The sequence below is a fragment of the Acinonyx jubatus genome, chromosome B2, assembly GCF_027475565.1.
Source record: "Acinonyx jubatus isolate Ajub_Pintada_27869175 chromosome B2, VMU_Ajub_asm_v1.0, whole genome shotgun sequence".
In the NCBI taxonomy this organism is placed as follows: domain Eukaryota; kingdom Metazoa; phylum Chordata; class Mammalia; order Carnivora; family Felidae; genus Acinonyx; species Acinonyx jubatus.
Genome location: NC_069385.1, coordinates 34999881 through 35017298, shown reverse-complemented (window position 1 = coordinate 35017298; position 17418 = coordinate 34999881). Strand labels below are relative to the sequence as shown.

The 17418-nt window shown below is 35.0% G+C and overlaps 1 protein-coding gene across 2 annotated transcripts in view; it reads left to right on the top strand.

Moving 5' to 3' along the window:
• Nucleotides 1–17418, top strand: part of LAMA2 (laminin subunit alpha 2) — a 606210-nt gene that overhangs the window by 425889 nt on the left and 162903 nt on the right. For both annotated transcript variants that reach the window (XM_053222255.1, XM_053222254.1), the window contains exons 33-34: nt 5192–5278; nt 9619–9812. In XM_053222255.1, the coding sequence (XP_053078230.1) occupies nt 5192–5278; nt 9619–9812 (281 nt within the window). The remainder of the gene's footprint in view (nt 1–5191; nt 5279–9618; nt 9813–17418) is intronic.

Below are 17418 nucleotides of genomic sequence, written 5' to 3'. Positions count from 1 at the left end.
TAATCTCCCTCTGACGACCAGATTTAAACAAAGAGAATGTTATTTATTTTATCGTTCATTAAAATGTGAGCCATTGGATTAGAAAAATTCAGTAATTAATTGATAACTTCTTTGATAACAATCAAGCATAACATGTATTGAAAAGTCTCACAATAAAATGTGTGCCTTAAGAGAAGTCAAGTTAAATGTAAAGAGAATTCAAAGGCACAAGATACCACACTTGGTTTTGGAAGCTTCAAGAACATATTGGAAGAAGTAGTAGTATTTATAATAGGTCACAAACGGTGGATTGAGAGGTTTTTACTGGTGGAATTAGCAGGAGATGATATTAACAAAAACTTAGAAAACAGAAAACAAAGACATGTTTAAGAACTAATAAGTAAGAGTTTGGAGCATGGAGTTCAAATAGAATTCATAACTGCAGAAGAAAACGAGTGGGAGAATGGAGGCTATATTATAGAAATCCTTGAACACCAGGCTAAGAAATTACTATTCAATTTTCTATATAATGAGGAAACATTGCAGACTTTTAGTTAAAACAAACAAAAAAACGTTAATGCCATCAGCGCTACCCTTTAGAAAGCCTGTTATGAGAGAGCTAAGTAAAATGAATTGAAAGAGGAGAAGAAAAAAAGTGAAGAGAGCGATTAATAAGCTACTGCACTAACTTAGCAAAAGATAATTAGAACCTGAAGGTAGGTAATCGTAACGAGAAGGGAAATGAGGGAATGGATGGGATCTTTGTTGAATGCAGTTCTACAGAACTGATAACTAATTAGATATGAGGGGTTCAGGCCAGGCAAGAGTTGAAGCCAAAGGTTTTGAGCCAGGTTGACCTCAAAAATGGTAGTGCAATTAACTGAAATAGGGAAACAAGGAGAGAGCTACTGCAGAGGAAAGACAATTTATGTTCCAAATAGGTTAACATTGATGTGAAAGATCTGTCCGAATGGAAATATGCAAATAGCTGCAGGAAATAGAAATACAAGAATTGGAAGGGCAGAGGGAAGAGATATGTTAATAAATGAATTAAAATTGGATAAGATTTCCCGGGGTTATGTGACCCAAGGGGGAGCATGTGGAATGAAGGAAAGACAGAATTACCTACATTAGAGAAACCAGAAGGGAAAGCAGAACCAAGACAGGGGGTGCCAGGGAGGCAAGAGAAGTAAGAGCACACTGCAGGGGGCGCCATGAGAGAGAAGAGAAGCAGCTGTCCATGCAGACTGAGTACGTATGGTAGCCATGAACTGTGAGGATCACCGAGGAGTTTTGACAATCCATGGTGGAAACAGATATTATGTTCCAAGGAGATCAGTTCATCTTTAGAAAATGTCAAGAAGGAAAAGAAAGAGTCCTACCTTGATGGGTTCACGGGATCAATAAAAAGGTGTGTTTTCATTGCTGTTTTCTATGGTTTATGTAATTCAAGGATATTTTTATGGAAAGGATCTTACAAGAATCAGAAAGCTGAAGCAAAGTGGCTAGTTCAGTGACTGTCAAACTTTATTAATTGCAGCCACTGTAAGAAATCATTTTTTTTTTACATCAGACCTTGGGACACAAAAAACTTGTGTGTATATAATATATATTTATAAACATATATCCTATAACTTTTCTCAGTTTTATTCTGCATTTTTAAAAGAAATTTTAGTCAAAACCCACTAACGTGATTTCGTGACCACTAATATCACTATCTAAAGCTTGGAACATTAATTAACAAAGCAAAGATCTGTGTATGGTAAGAAGGGAAGTGTTAAAATGCAAAGCAAAGAAACGAGCCAGGGCAAAGAAGAAAGGCACTTCTTCCTGAGATATAAAAGTAGATTCTGAAATATAGATGGAGGACGCTGAGACACCTCTCTTTAATGACCTCCAACTGTGCCCCAAAGAAAAGTAAAGGGTGTGACGTGGTGAGTGGTTACTAACTCACTTCCATGCCTTAGTTTTTCAATATTTCTTACCAAAACACATATGACAAACTGTCAACCATTGTGACAGTGCAGCGTTGCTGAGGGGTTTTTCACTGCCTGCTTAAGGAAAGGTCAGGTATTTTTTCAACAGAGTAGAAGGAACCCTCTACCCTCTGCAATCTGACCACCTTTCCAGGTCAATGCCCTCTCCTCCCTTCTACAATGATGCTACATTTGAGTCCCTTGCTCTTTGCCAAACACGCCAACAATTTTTGCCAGACAGAGAAAGAAAAAAGTGGTATTGTTTCATGTATACTATGTGGGATTTAAAAAAAGAAAATAACTCCTAGAGTGTGGCACAGTGGTTACCAGGGGTTGGGAGGTGTGGGAGAGCTGGTAAAAGTATACAACTTACAGTTATAAGATAAATGAGGTCTAAGGATCTAACATATAACATGGTAGTGATAGTTGGTAATACTTTATTGTATAATTGAAACTTGCCAAGTAAATAGAACCTGTGTTCTCACTGACAAAAAAAAGTAGATATGTGAGGTGATAGATGTATTAATTAATTTGTACATATATGTATATCAAATCATCACATGCACACTTTAATTACACTACAATTTTTTGTATTTGCCAGTTATACTACAATAAAGCTGAACAAAACACAAGTAGATGTATAATGCAATATCAGACAGTGGAAATGCTACCAGGGAAAATAAAGCAGCCTCATTGAATTGAGATATTTCATGGTATTGAGACAGAAAAGGCTGGGGTCCCCTTTTCGATAGGGTGCTCAGTGAAGATCTTCATGAACAAATGAGGCTTGTGCAGAGACTTGAATGAAGTAATGGGGGGAGCCACATGACTCCCTGGAGGAAGAGAAGTCCAGCCAGAAGAAAAGGCGGATACACTGGCCTGGAGACTGGCCCATGCTTGTCAGACAGCAAGGATCCAGGGCAGCTGGAGCAGACTGACTGGTGTTAGGGGAAGGGTGACAAAGGATGAGTCAGGGAAGCTCCGGTAGCTAATGAAATGTCCTAATGGCTAAAAGTCTTCCAATGGCAAGAGGCAGCTTGGAACAGGGTAATGCAGTGGTGTTAGCGACGGTAGCAGCAGTTTCAGGTAGAACGTGTGTGGAATGTGAGAGAAAGGAGGTAACATTGACTCCGTGGTTTCTGGCAGGACAAATGGAAGCACAGAGTGACCATGGATAAGATGGGGGAGAATTACAGAAAGACCAGTGGTATTTTTTGGAGGGGGAAACTCAGTTTTAGATCTGTTAGTGTAGATGCAAAGGTTTTAAGATGGAATGAGATCATTTAGGGGAGAGAGGACAGGACAGGATAGAAGAAATCTGAAGACTGAACTGGGAGACCCATGAAGAGGTCAAGGACATGATGTATAGGAACCTGCAGCAGAGGATACTGTTAAAGAACCAATGATGAACATAGAAAAAAGGAGAAGGGGGTGGTACCCGGGAAGCCAATTCATCTTTGTAGTATCCACAAGAACAACATAGACTGGCAAACTCTACATCTTAAAAACCCTAATGAGGCAAATTTGGAATTAGCAAACATAAGGAAATATAAAAGGTAGCCCCCAAGAAAAAAGCACAAGGATTTCAGAGTGACCCCGCAGACAGTGTGAGGATTGAGTGTAGATGAGGGAGTTGGGAGCAGAAAGAATAACTCTAACTTCCAGTAAGTTATGATTCCTACACCCTCCTTCATTAAGTCCGTACACATGATATAGGAAAAGACTTCATTCAATCCACCATAGTATCATAACTCAAAAAAGTTTATATCAACTATTCAAGGAGAATTATAACATCCTTGCATAGTAATTGAGATAGATATATTACTGTAAATGAATATAATTTAATTATGTTGGCTCTCTAGAGTTTCACTTGAAATGTCTAAAAATTTGTTTCCAAGTATCTATTGGTAGATAGATAGATAGATGATAGATAGATAGATAGATAGATAGATAGATAGATAGATAAGCAGTTTGAAATGTGACATAGGAGTGTGTGTGTGTGTGTGTGTGTGTGTGTGTGTGTGTACAGATGCACTCAGCATCAAGCTTTAGCTTGAAGAGCTAAAAGCTTGCCAGAATGTGTCAATTACGTGTTTGTGGATCTATTTTGTGAAGGATAGAGTTTGTGAGTAATAGATCAATTTGCTCACCTCTTTCGCAAAGGTTAGAGTTTATTATTCATTCATGTACTATTGATTCAGTGTGCTAGAAGATAGTTAAAATAGGGTCCAAATGGCACCTGACCAAAAGGACTTGTGGCCCTGGTGTATACACCATATATCTTTTCCAGCATAAACTTCTTTAGTGGACCAAGAAAAAGAATGGAGTTTGCAGCATTACCATTTTGTAACAAATACATATATATTTTTCCTTCTAAGTTTCCAGTGCACCATGCAGTGTTACCTAGTGGGAATCCTCGACTTATATTTGAAAGAAGTTTGTAACAACCTAAAATTACATGTTAGTGCAGGTTAGTTTTCAAGTCTTGGTAAGTATTTCTTTTGTAGGATAAGATGATCAGAAACCCTGGCAAAGCCTGATAGGCTGTGGTCTACCAGTCAGTAGTGAGAACAGGGCAAATTATATAAGACCTACTTAATAAAAAAGATCATAAAATTATCGGAAATTCTTACTCATTTTCATGGAGAGCACCTTCCCTTCTTACGTTAACTCACATTACTTTGTGTTTAAAATAAACTTAGTTTGAAATCCGTTTGTAAATTAGAAAAGGCACTCTCATTTTAAGTGAAATATTTATTCACACTTTATGTGTTCAAAGGCTAGTGGCAATTTAGGTTGAGCTTTCAGAAAAAAAATTATATGGTTTTAGGACCATTTTTTTTACTTGGAAAATATTCAGTAATATTCTTTCAGACAAATGTGCACTAATTCTAGTCATACTTTTCTTTCAATTCATGAGAAATAGGACACTTTTGCTGGATGTTTAATATTTTTATGCTTGTCATAGAATTATTAAAATTTCAAAATGTTTACACAGTGCGAGGCACTGCAAATTCATTGAAAGCCAACCATACTTACTTGTTGACTATTATTGGCATTATTTAGTTGTGACATCCTACCTTTGAATAAAAATTTATATTATAAAATACAGCACTTACAACCACCCCAAGTTAAGTTTCACTTGTCTATATAATGGATAGAATTACTTAAATCTATAAAATAAATAGGTTAAAAGATTTTTTACAATCTTTTTTTTTTTCCCCTTTCTGGTTAAGTTTCAGTCCTTCTTGTGTCATGGAAGGCCTCGATGATTACCGCTGCACAGCTTGTCCACGAGGATACGAAGGCCAGTACTGTGAACGGTACGAACAGTCATGAAACATAGAGATCATACAATAACAGATCACAATAGAAAAGTATTCATTATTTTCATAACTTGTTTTCATTTTCCTTAGTAGTTTATATGCCTTCAAAACTATTTTTACTTTTATATCTATACGCTATCTCTGAAGAAAGTTGTTTATTTCCATCTTTGACTTTTTCAAAGTTTCCAAATTATTTCACAATTACATAGTTTAGGTTTTAGTGTATACATATCTACATAGCTATATTTAGTGTAGATGTATATGTTGAATGTGCACATATCTATATATGTGCATATTATCAGTAGTTAATAAAAACCTAGTTACACATAATTCTCATCTTAATGCACTGGAAAATATTGGCTGAATCTATCTGTGTGCGTGTCGCTGTTCTGAGCACTATGGTACTATACCACCAAGTATATACATAACTCAGGATGTAAATGTGTCAAGCATTCTTAATTTGAACACAAACAATAAAGTGTTTGTTATTGGGTGCTCCTTTCCAATGAGCAAACAATATTATTTAAATGCTTCCTCTCACCATATTTTTTTTCCAGGTAATTAACCTACAGTGTAATACTAGTTTTAGGTATACAAATTAGTGATCCAGTACTTACATAACAACACCCGTTACTCATCACAAGTGGCCTCCTTAATCCCCATCACCTATTTAACCCATCCCCTCACCCACCTCCCCTCTGGTTCACCATATTTTTTGTTTACAGAATCTGATAATGTATTTATGTATCGATTAAATTGAATACTGACTGTAATACAAATGATAAATTAAGCACAATTTCAGACTGTCTAGTTAGGTTGTAATTAGTATCTTCTGGGTCCATATTTTCCATAAGATCAGTATCCTGGATATTGAAGCATATCACTACCACTTTTAGTATGTTTTAGGTATTATCTCTAAAGTAACTAATATTAACTATATTATACACACATGATAGCTTTAGCATTTAATTGATAACAATATAAAGTTTTTATCCATGGACATAGTCTAGCTTTACCAACTTAGCTAGGACCCGTTTTTCTCACCTGTAGTATCAGAATAGCTTATGGTCTACTTACTTTACACTAAAATTGTGAAGATCAAATGTGTAGAGGATACTGTTGGTGCCCTGCCTACATGCCTACGTGGAAACCTCATCTCCCATAAGAGGGGCAAAAATGATTGAGAATTTACCCCACGTTCCTCCAATGTGGGAGTACAAAAGTCCACATGCTTATGCTTATGCTTATAATTACTCCAGGCTTTCCATGGAATTAGGCTAAGACTGGGACATCACCTGAAATCATACCATTGTTTCCTTTCTTTTCCATGTCCTGCTTTACCCACTCCTTTGCAGGGTTCTTCTAGGAGCACTTCCTTAAATTATCGATCTCTTTGCAAACATAAACCAATATTAATTAATTGAATCATCACCCATTTCAAAGTCTTCTTTTGGAGGTGCCTGGTTGGCTCAGTGGGTTGAGCATCCGACTCTTGATTTTGGCTTGGGTCACGATCCCAGGGTTGTGGGATTGAGCCCCGCATTGGACTCTGTGCTGAGCGTAGAGTCTGCTTAAGATTCTCTCTCCCTCCCTCTGCTCCTCTCCCCTGCTCATGCTCTCTCTCTATTACAAAATATATATATATATATATATATATATATATATATATATATATGTATATATATATATATATATATATATATGGCACCTATGTGGCTCAGTTGGTTAAGCGTCTGACTCATGGTTTTGGCTCAGGTCATGATCTCATAGTTCATGAGCTTGAGCCCCATGTAGGCCTCTGGGCTGACAGTGGAGCCTGAATTGTCTCTCTCCTTCTCTCTCTCTGCCCCTCCCCTGCTCATGCTCACTCTCTCTCTCAAAAATAAATAAACTTAAAAATTTTTCAAATTAGAAAATAATAATAATTGAAAAATAAAAGTTTTCTTTTATATAACCAGGAATGGTTGTGTTAATAATGGAAATAAGCAGATAACTAAATAATTAAATTTTATAAATTCCGATGAAGTTTCTACAAGGTTGCAAAATATATTTCCAAATAATTCTATATATGGAAAATCTAAACAGAGTATCCACTACTTTATATATATATATATATATATATATATATATATATATATGACAATGCATTCACAATTTCTGTGCCAATAGAAATTGATAATTAAAGAATTCAAAGCAATACAAAATCCAAAAATATTTCTATTTGTTTTGGAGATTTGTACAACTTTTGACTATATATATTTGTAATGTCCAAATATGAATATTTGGTATTCATGGTTAGGGTAATATTCATTTCATGCCCTTGTAAATATGAGTAGGATGACGACTGGAAGCATCTGTGGACACCAAGGGTATTATCTGCAGTAATTTATGAAAAAAAATGTTCCGTAGTATACTACATTTATAAATTGAAGTTACCACTATCTATGAAAGAAAGCATGTATATAGAAAAGACTGCAAGTGTGCCCTGAAATGACAATTACTGTCTTAAGGCAAAGTGATTATAGAAAATTTACTTTTTTAATATCCATTAATGTTTAATCAATAGGAGTTGACAGTTCATATAGTATATAGACGAACAGGTCGCACACTATCAAAAGCGAATGGCTTGAATTATTTTTGCAGTCTCAAATGTTGTTAGAGCTTTTCATTCTTCATCTCTAACATAAATGATAAAGTTGTATTTCCCTGAAAAATTGCTTTTATTCAGCTAAATTAAACCAAAGGTCTTGGTTAAATTTTTATTGTAACTTTCCAAATAAATTTGTTCCGCTTCTGAGAGCTTCTTAAATCATCTGAATCACCTTACGACCTGCCTAAGTTCATCAGCTCGGGTCTAAAATTGCTTACATGTCTTGAATGCTCCTGTAATGTAGCAACCCTTCCCCATGTTTTATCTTTGGTACTTTTGTAATAAACTCTTTGAGCATTTAATCAATCTCAACCTGGTTAGAGTAGAATTCTTACACCTGCAAATATTAAGAAATCATTTAAGTGGACTCACTTAAATGGTACTTTTATGGAGTGTTTATAATCTTACATTGGAAATAAAATAGCAATTAAAACTACAAATGTATAAAAGCCTACTTATAGATAACTTTTGTTTGTTTGTTTTGCCTTTTCTAACCAGCAGAAGATAAATTAACACTCACAGTCAACTGTGCAAATTTCCACACTCCCAGGCTACTGAAGATAGTTCTGGATTATCTGCCTAATGTTCATAATGTTTGGCTTCAACCTCCTCCTGTCTCCCAACTTCCTCCCATGCTTGTCTCTGGAACAAAAACTCTGGGTGTTGATTATATTTAGCTGATGAGATACACACACACACACACACACACACACACACACACACAGTCCAAACCGGGAGACTTTTAGGAAAGATAGGAAGTGCTTTAATAATTAAATCAGGACCAACAGTTATGTGTTACCCTTACTGGGTAACCCAGAGCATATGATCTTACTAGCATCTTATACTTAAGTGAATGGATGTATGAATGGGTGGAGTAGTCAATGAAGTGATTTCATTTGGGTTCATCCAGTTGGATTTTCTTTCTAATTTCTGAAATTAATGTTATATATTTTGTCTGCATAACATTAACCTGCTTCCTTGGGTATATAATGAAAATTCCATCTTGAGGAAGATGTGATAGAAAGACCAGTAAAATTAAATACAAAATCCAGTTTATTGTCACTTAACTTACTTCTTTTTGCTCATAAATAAAATGAGTTGAATTATTTGGTCATTTTGATTTTAAATACATGAGTCTAGGAAAGTTCAGGTGTCAATATTTCTAATTTAAAAAAAAGACTTCAAAACAATATTTATAATCTACAGTAATAGTTGGTAAACTCACCCACAAAATTTGGCCCATTGCCTAATTCTGTTTGGCACTATAAGCTAAGAATGTTGTTACAGGCAAACATTTACAATTAATATGAAGATAGGAAGCACTAAATTTGAGCCCTAGTTAGGTAAATTTGATACCTTAACAAGAGCTTCCTTTTTCTCATTGGTAGATTGATTTTACATTAATATATTATTATTACAAAATAATTTATACTCTTTTATTATGATGATGATTTTGTTTTGAATTCCATCAACCCCCCCCCAAAAAAAAAGGTTTGCAAATGTATTTCTCTCACTGAATGATTTTGATTTTCTATTTTGATCTGTAAAAGCCTAAACTATGTACTATCTGGTCCTTTACAGGAAAAGTTTGCTGGCTCCTCATCTAGTGACTCGTGGTATCAGTTTTGTTCAACCAGAGACAGGACTTACTATTAATCTCTTCTGCTTTCTCACTATTTAAATCCAGGTGTGCCCCTGGCTATACTGGCAGCCCCAGCAGCCCTGGAGGTTCCTGCCAAGAATGTGAGTGTGACCCCTATGGCTCGCTGCCTGTCCCCTGTGACCCTATCACGGGGCTCTGCACGTGCCGACCTGGAGCCACAGGGCGGAAGTGTGACGGCTGCAAGCACTGGCATGCGCGCGAGAGCACGGAGTGCGTGTGTACGTATACTAACTCCGCCGTTAGTTCTGGGGGCCTTGGTTCCATTTCTGTCTCCTTTCCAATGAGAAAGACTGACCCTTTTTTCTTTCTTTCTCTGCAGTACCTAATGCTATTCTTCATTCTTTCTGATGCTATCTACCTTATGCTGTTTGCCTGCTGTTTTTGTCTGTATCCCACTGAGCCAAGAGAGGTGAGAAAATCCTCAGCAGGCTCTAGTCAGTTACCGGAAGACGTACAACAAAGCTGTTGGAGGCGTAATTTATTTTATTTTGTCCATCCCAGAGTTTGCAGTTTTACATAGGGTTGGCTTAGCCTTTGTGACAGATTAAAGATATGGGTTCATTCCATTTTTCAGAATCCTCCTGGATTTGTAATAGGCTGGACAGACACATTAGGCCTTGAATTACTACTGACTTTTCTTTCGTAGCTTGCGGAGAAATCCACGGGCATACTGCTTCAAAACTTTCTCTTGAACTGCAGATCCTGGAAGCAGTGACAGTGAATGAGTATTTTCACTCATAGGTATAATAAATGGAGAACAGTTTGCTCTCTTTTTTTTTTATAACTGCTACTGATTCAGCAATGCCATACAGAAAGTACACTGAATATCAGTGTTAAATATAATAGGTGATACAAGTTATAATCTAAAATCAGGTTATTTATAAATTTAGGGAGGGGCTATTATGCAATTCTTTGCCTTGAGGGCATTTACATTAGTGGTCTCAATTATTTTTTAAAAAATAGAAATGTGTGGGGCGCCTGGGTGGCTCAGTCGGTTGGGTGTCCGACTTCGGCTCAGGTCATGATTCATGAGTTCAAGCCCCGCGTCAGGCTCTGTGCTGCCAGCTCAGAGCCTGGAGCCTGCTTCAGATTCTGTGTCTCCCTCTCTCTCTCTGCTCCTCCCCTGCTTACATGCTGTCTCTCTCTCTCAAAAATAAAGATTTAAAAAAATTAAAAAAAAAATAGAAATGTAAAATTTTGGAGTAGCTTTTGTTTCAATACTTACCTTTTTAGTGTATTTATGCATGCCAGTATTTCTGGTTTTAACATCTTATGTGTGTCTAAATCTTAATAGCATTTTAATTAGAATTTTTGTTCATGCTCCAGTTTTATGAGAGTTATCTTAAAAGCTAAGGCTGGCTAGCATGTATGTATGAATGTATGTTTTTGAAGTATAATTAACATACAATGTTATATTGGTTTCAATTGAACAACATATTGATATAACAATTCTGTACATTTCTCAATGGTCACCGTAAGTGTAGTCACCATCTGTCACCAAATGACGTTGTTACAATATTATTACCTATATTCCCTATGCTATACTTTTCATCCCCATGACTTATTTATTTTATAACTAGAAATGTGTACCTCTTAATCCCCTTAATCTATTTCACACATCCTCCTATGACCTTTCTGCCAATTATCAGTTTATTCTCTGTATTTAAGAGTCTGTTTTTTTGCTACATTTTTTAGATTACACTTATAAGTGAAATCTTACAGTATTTGTCTTTCTCTATCTGACATATTTCATTTAGTCCAGTACCCTCTAGTTCCATGCATAATGTCACAAATGGCAAGATTTCATTCTTCTTTATGGCTGAGTAGTGTTCCACTGTGTATATATACCACACCTTCTTTACACATTTATCTAGCAATGGATACAGAGGTGCGTATATCTTTTTGAATCATTTTCTTTGGCGAAAACCCAGTAGTAGAATTACTAGATCATATGGTATCTCTATTTTTAACTTTTTGAGGAACCTCCATACTGTTTTCCACAGTGACTACAACGATTTACATTCCCACCAACAGTGAACAATGATTCCTCTGCATCCTCCCCAACACTTATTATTTTTTGTCTTTTTGATTCTAGCCATTCTGACAGGTGTAAGGTGATAGATATCTCATCATGGTTTTGATTTGAATTTCCCTGGTGATTAGTATGTTGAGCATCCTTTCATGTGTCTGTTCGCCATCTGTAGGTTTTCTTTGGGAAAATGTCTGCTCAGGTCCTCTGTCGATTTTTAATTGGATTATTTGGTTTTTTACTGTTGAGTTGTAGAAGTTTTTTGTATATTTTGGATATTAGATCCTTACCAGATATATCAATTACAAATATATTCTTCTATTCAGCAGGTTGTCTTTTAGTTTGATTAGTTGTTTCCTTTGATGTGCAAAAGCTTTTATTTTGGTGTAATCCCAACAGTTTATTTTTGCTTTTGTTTCCCTTGCCTGAAAAAAACATATCTAGAAAAATGTTGCTAAGGCCAATGTCAAAGAAGTAATGCCTATGTCTTCCCCAAGAATTTTTACGGTTTCAGATCTCACATATAGGTCTTTAATCCATTTTGAGTTTATTTTTCTGTATGATACAAGAAAGTGGTTCAGTTTTATTATTTTGCTTGCAGCTGTCCAGTTTTACCAACACCATTTGTTGAATATACTATCTTCTCCCCATCGTGTAGCTTTGCCTCCTTTGTTGTTGATTAATTCACTATATAAGCCTGGCATTTTCTTTGGACACTTTATTCTGTTCCATTGATCTATGTGTCTGTTGTATCAGACAATATTGTTTTGATTACTACAGCTTTGTGGTATATACTGAAATCTAAAATTGTGATTCTTCTAGTTTTGTTCTTCCTTCTAAAGATTGCTTGGTATATTTGAAGTCTTTTATGGTTTCATGAAGATTTTAGTATAATTTGTTCTATTTCTATGAAAAATGCTATTGGTATTTTGATATGGATTTTATCAAATCTGATTATTTTGGGTAGTACAGACATTTTAACAATATTATTTTTTCCAATCCACGAGCATGCGGTGTCTTTCAATTTGTTTGTGTCCTCTTAAATTTCTTTCATCAATGTTTTACAGTTTTTAGAGTACAGGTCTTTCACCTCCTCAAGTTTATTCCCATATATTTTATTATTTTTGCTGAAATTGTAAATGAGATTGATTTCTTTCTTACTTTCTCTTTGTATTATTTCATTATTAGTGCATAGAAACCTAACAGATTTCTATATGTTAATTTTGTACCCTGCAACTTTACTGAGTTCATTTGTCAGTACTAACAGTTTTTTGGTGGAGCCTTTAGAGTTTTCTATGCATAGTATCATGTCATCTGCAAATAGTGACATTTTTACTTCCTTCTTACCAATGGCTGCCTTTTGTCTTTTTCTTGTCTGATTGCTATAGCTAGGACTTCCAACACTATGTTGAATGAAAGTGGTGTGTGTGGACATCCTTGTTTGTTCCTGATATTAAGGGAAAGCTCTCAGTTTTCACCACTGAGTATGAATAACTGTTGGTTTTTCATATATAGCTTTTATTATGTTGAGGAATATTCTCACTAAATGTACTTTGTTGAGAGTTCTCATTATGAATGGATATTGTATTTTGTCAAATGGTTTTTCTGCATATATTGGAATGATCATGTTTTTTCCCCTTTATTTTGTAATGTGATGTATTGTACTGATTTTTAAATAATTTTTGATGTTTGTTTATTTATTTATTTGTGGGGGAAGAGGGACAGAGGGAGAGGGAGAGTATCCCAAGCAGGCTCCCTGATGTCAGCACCCAGCCCAACATGGGGCTTGATCTCACAAACCATGATATCAGGACCTGAGCCAAAATCAAGAGTTAAATGCTTAACCAACTGAGCCACCCAGGTGCCCCTATACTGATTGATTTTTGAATATTGCATCCCTGGAATAAATCCCACTTGATTCTGGTGAATTGCTTTTTTTTATTAAAAAAATTTTTTTAATGTTTATTTATTTTTGAGAGAGACAGAGACAATGTGAGCAGGGGATGGGCAGAGAGAAAGGGAGACAGAATCCAGAACAGGGTCCAGGCTCCGAGCTGTCAACACAGAGCCCGACATGGGGCTGGAACTCACAAACTGTGAGATCATGACCTGAGCCTTAGTCAGACGCTCAACCTACTGAGCCACCCAGGCGCCCGGTCTGGTGAGCTATTTTTTAATGTGTTGTTGATTTCAGTTTGCTAATATTTTGTTGAGAATTTTTGCATCTGTTATCATCAGAGATATTGACCTGTTTTTTCTCTTTTCCTTGTAGTACCTTTGTCTGGTTTTGATATCAAGTTAATTTAAAACTGACCTCATAGAATAAATATGGAAGTTTTTCTTTCTCTTCTATTTTTTGGAATAGTGTGAGGAGAATAGGTATTAATTCTTCTTTAAATGTTTGGTAGAATTCATCCGTGAAGCCATCTGGTCTTGGATTTTTGTTTTGGGGGGAGTTTTTTATTACCGATTCAATTTCAGTACTTGGAATTGGTCTGTTCAAATTTCCTATATCTTCCTGATTTAGTTTTGGAAGATTATAGGTTCCTAGGAATGTATCCATTTCTTCTACATTGTCTCAATTTGTTGACATATACTTTTTCATAATATTCTCCTATAATTTCTCTGGAGTCAGTTGTTATTTATCCTCCTTCATTTCTGATTTTATTTACTTGAATCCTTTTTCTTTTCTTGATGAATCTGGCTAAAGATTTATCGGTTTTGTTTATCTTTCAAAGAACAAGCTCCTAATTGGTTTGGTCATTTCTATTGTTGTTTTTAGTCTCTACTTCATTTATTTCTGTTTTAATCTTTATTATTTCCTTTCTTCTACTAGCTCTGGGTTTTGTTTTTTTCTTCTTTTTCTAGCTCTTTTCAGTGTAAGGTTATGTTGTTAATTTAAGATTTTTCTTGTTTCCTGAGGTAGGCCTGTATTGCTATAAACTTCCTTCTTAGAACTTTTTTTTGCTGCATTCCAAGGATTTTTTACCATGTGTTTTATTTTTATGTGTTTTCGTCTATTTTTTTATTTCTTCTTTGATTTCCTGGTTAACCAATTCATCGTTTAGTCTCCATGTATTAAAGCTGGCTTTTAAAATATGCCAAAAAAAGGTAAAGACTGGGTATGTTTGGGGACATAGGTTCTTAAATTGTTTCTTCAATGCATTTCAATCATGAAATTGTATTAAATTTAAAATAAAAATAAATTTCAAGGTTGAAGGGAGGGAAACATAAAGTGTAACATAATATACATACACATTATCATATTCAGTTATTGATAATATATGTATATACTCTTTTCAAGTATAATAACATATTTTAATGATAATTGGAGTGGACCTCTAATGTAATTGCATTACTTTCAATATTGTTTTCAAATTAGATTATTAACATTGATATATTTAACTAGATACTATATAGATGCTCCAAATATAAACTCTAATGTAAACAGTCCTTGAATTTTAAATTATCAATTTTCATTTATTTCAGAAAAATTTTTAACTTATTTATTTATGTTGAGAGAGAGGGAAAGTGTGCATGCACACACAAGCAAGTGGGGGAGGGGCAAAGAGAAAGAAATCCCAAGCCGTCTCTGTGCTGTCAGTGTGGAACCCAACATGAGGCCCCAACCCACAAGCCGTGAGATCATGACCTGAGCTGAAATCAAGAGTCAGACACTTAACTGACTAAGTCACCCACTTATCCCTAAATCGTCTATTTTCTTAATTATCCAGAAGTAAACTTGAAGTATAAAGATCACATTTGATGTTAAGCACAAAAACTGCAATAATACATTAAAGTCTGTAAGAGATAAAATAATGGGATTATTTTCTGAACATTTGTCATTCTTCCCATCAACAACAGTGACTCTATGTTCTTATTCTGTTGGTGATTAATACTTTATATGCATTTACATAAATTTATAAGAAAATTCAACTCATTTTTTTTCTCTTTCACATTGGTACATTTTAAATCTCCCAGGGTCCCATGTGGTAACAAAAGTGCCAATACGTCAGTTAGAGTTACATTAGCCTTATAATGTTCATTTGCATTATTCTTGTCCCCCAGAGAAATGTATTTCCCATTGCTCTACATGGTATTCAGTTCAATTGCTATGTCCAGGGAATTTTAATATTTTTCTGGAGGATTAATTAATAGTGATGTTTTTCTTGTACCAAAGAAGTGTTAAGTTATGGAGGTTTTTTTTATGGGTAGACACCTTTTCTTATGTGTTTATAATTATTTTATAAATAAATATTTCTTTTACATTTTAAGGTATTTATAAGACATATTCTTATTTTATAAATGCTGTGTAGATTTTCCTTATGTTGCTGTTAAATATTAGTGATTTTGATTTCTAGAAATGTTATTCCTTACCCTTTATTAGGTTAACTGTAAGAATTGTTGCATATAATATATTTAGACTTTTCTTCTTTTCTCATATTTAAAAATTTTTTCCTGTTGTGAAAAAATATACCATGCTTCTATTATGTTGGCCTTTTCCAGGACTCAGTTTCTACTACTAGTTTTGAAATGAGATAATTAATCAAGACACAAATAAGGACATAACTGACTTACCTTCAAATCCCTTTTTAATATCTTTCTATATCCTTAAGCTAAATCAGAACAAGAAACCAAAGAATGATTCACCTGGCATGTTTGATCTGCAGAGCTGTTTATCACATGTGATTACAGTGGAATTTTATAAGGCCTGTGAGTGGGAGTGGATGAAGGTAGCCTGGTTTGGGTAAGAGAATATGGATGTAGTAAGAGAAATGTCTTCTGAGAAAAACCTCTTCTGAGCTTAGAGCCCATGCTGTCTTGATTAAGGAGATAAAGTGGTGCTTGTTGTTAAGATGGTACTGATTATAAAAAATAACTTGTTTTTCCTATTAGATAATACACACTCAGGTGAGTTGTGTGCATTAGATAGTTAATTTTTCTCTCTTTGGTTAATTTTCTAGAAAACATAATTTAATTTGGCCTTATTGTGGACTTGTATATTTAAAAAAAAATAGACAAAAGCACAATAAATGACCTGGGCATGATTATTGCATTATCTCAAGAGAGCTGCATATTGGTGGAAAGAGTCTATATACTCACTCTAAGGTTAGTTACACAATTAATTTACTTAACCAAGGATATAAAATTGTGCTGTAGAGATTGTGTAACACAGCACATTCAGAAATCATGGACGAGCTTCTCTGGAGCACCTAAGTCCCTAAAATAGACTTGTAGCTGCCATAGACAATTGCCAGTGAGCAAGCTAGAATCTTATGGGATCCAAATGGTGAATTTCTTGTAGGACGTAAGCCTTTTATACATGGAATTTCCATTACTGTCATGAGGAATTTAAACAAGTAATCATGTCCTTAATAGTAAATATTTAGAGAGCAGAGTCTCTCATTGTGAGCCAAATTCAACTCACCAACGTAGTCAACCTCACCAATCAGAGTCAGTGCCTGGTCATAGTTAACCAATATATATGCCTTCGGATTTTAGGTGTCCTCCAAAGCCCCCTTCACCACACATGGTTCATCATAATAGTAATTCCTTAAAGGTTCACCTGTATTGGGAGTTTACCATCTTCCAGACGCTATATTAAGCACTATTTACTTTTCTTTTAATTATTGCAGCATCCCTGTATTATGATAACAAAACTGAATTTAGGTGATTTAAGTGATTTTTCCAAGTTTCACAGTGACTTTTCAACAGAGCAATGATTTGAAACTAGGTCTGTCTTGGAAATCTTACTTTCCTCTATGCTGACTACCAATGCAAAACACTGAAAGCAA